This window comes from Trypanosoma cruzi, genomic scaffold (genome assembly GCF_000209065.1).
Source record: "Trypanosoma cruzi strain CL Brener 1047053516809 genomic scaffold, whole genome shotgun sequence".
Classification (NCBI taxonomy): domain Eukaryota; phylum Euglenozoa; class Kinetoplastea; order Trypanosomatida; family Trypanosomatidae; genus Trypanosoma; species Trypanosoma cruzi.
In genome coordinates, this window is record NW_001849289.1 from 29,913 (window position 1) to 31,855 (window position 1,943).

Consider the following 1,943-nt stretch of genomic DNA (forward strand, 5'->3'; position numbering starts at 1 on the left):
GCGTGCGGCGCAGGGCCGCTGCGACTGTGCGTGTGGCGGTGCTGCTTTTGGTGTTGGCGCTGGTTGCGGCGGCGGCGTGGATGCCCGCGGTGGATGCGGTGCCTTTGCGACTGCGGGGCGGCACGGTGGAGAGAGCCATCACGGTGGGCCGCGCCCTGGACACGGTGCTGATGGACGGCGTGTGCATCACGAACGGCGTGGCTGTGGTGCTCGACGTTGCGGCGATGCTTCCCGGCGCGCTGCGCATTGAATTGAGGGACTGCGTGTGCGACGGCGGTGCGCAGATATACGTGCGGGGCTACAGCGGCGAGCCGGCGAGTGACCGGAGCCTGGAGGTGAGCGTGAGCGGGCTGTCCGGGAGCTACTGCTCGCTCGTGTTTGTGCACAACCTGCCGGCACACACGAACGTGACGGTCTGTGACTCGACGATTGTGACGCCGGGGCCGATGCGCTACTCCCAGCTGAGCGGGCTGACGGACGCGGTGGCGTCGCCGCTTGTGCTGCACGCGACGTCGCTGTTGCAGACGCAGCTGCGTGTGAGCAGCACCGTGCTGAGGTCGTCGCAGGCGGGCGGGTCGGCGGTGTACGTTGGCGGCGGTGTGGACCTGCTGTCGAGCGCGGTGGTGCTTGACGGCGTGTCGCTGGAGGCGTCGGGCGGTCCGACCGCGTCCGCGATGAATGTAACGTCCTCGTCGCGTCTCAGTCTGCGTAACCACTCGGTGTTCTCCGTGACGAACGTGTCGGTTGTGAGCAGCGGCGGCGGCATTGTGCTTGGCGAGCGCCTCGCGGTGTCCGACTCGGTGCTGCGCTTTGTGGGCGTCGAGGGGTCTGCTGCGTCGCCGTTGGTGCGCTGCGGCGGTGGGACGGTCGGTGCCGGCGGGTGGCTGGACCTGCACGACGTGTGGGCGGTGGGCGAGGCGTCGTCGGTGGCGTCGCTGTCGAGGGTGACGCTGAGCGGCGGCGCCGTGTCGATTGCTCGCTGCGCTGCCACCGGCGCGACGCTTGCCGCCGGGCCGACGATCACGAGCGGCGCTGTGTCCGTGCAGTGCAACCGTGCCGGCGGCCGCGTGCTGCAGAGCAGCGGCGACTACCGCTTGGCCGGCCTGATCTCCGTGAGCGTGGTGCCGTGCGACGGCTGTGCGGCTGCGCTGGCGTGTTTCGATGCACTGACGGCGTCGTTCTCCGACTGCGTGTGCAACTGCCGTGCCGGCGGCGTGGGCGAGGCGTGCCTGCCGTTCGACGTGCCGGCTGCGAGGGCCGGCGGTGGTGGTGGGCAGGACTGCGTGAGTGGCGTGACGCTGACGGAGTCCGTGACGGTTGGCGGCGGTCAGGCGACGGCGTGCTTCGACTCGGTGGTGTTCAGCGGGCCGATCACTGTGGCGGTGGACCTGCGCTCGATGGATGCGTTTGCTGACGCACTGAACGTGACGCTTCGCCACTGCGTGCTTGCGGGCGGCGCGCAGCTGCGGATTGGCGGCCTCAGCGAGAGTACGGCGCACCTGGTGCCGCACGCCCTCGTCAACATGACGAATGTGACGTCGCTGGAGGGCACGATTGTGCTGCATGGCACGATGCCGCTGAACTCGAGTGTGCTGCTGGCGAACTCAACGCTGCGCGCGACGGTTGGCGGGTCGCAGTACGTGCCGACGACTCCTGGCCACGAGAAATCCCGGCACGGCTCCGCGCTTGTCCTGGACGGCGTCCGGCTTCTGTCGACGCGGTTTGTCATGACGCGGTCGACTCTGGTGTGTGGCGGGGGTTCGTGCGCTGCGATACTTGTGGAGCGCGGCCTTGTCGTGAACCTGTCCAGCGTCTTCTACATGGACAACTGCGCTGTCATGTCGCAGATGCACGTGATGTATGCTATTGCGTCGGACCTGCGTGTTAGCGGCGGCTCCGTGTTCTCCATACAGAACAGCTCGTGGAGTGCGCCGAGTACCGAA

The 1,943-nt window shown here is 68.3% G+C and overlaps 1 protein-coding gene across 1 annotated transcript, besides 1 other annotated feature; it reads left to right on the forward strand.

Moving 5' to 3' along the window:
• Tc00.1047053510675.9 (dispersed gene family protein 1 (DGF-1), putative) lies at positions 1–1,943 on the forward strand (the record flags this gene model as incomplete). The annotated part of the gene is made up of 1 exon (XM_797480.1): positions 1–1,943. A coding segment is annotated over one exon (1,943 nt), but the record flags the coding sequence as incomplete, so codon positions are not given.
• Positions 1–1,943: a sequence feature (areas not merged during assembly with more than two copies in the genome that could not be assigned to a particular haplotype).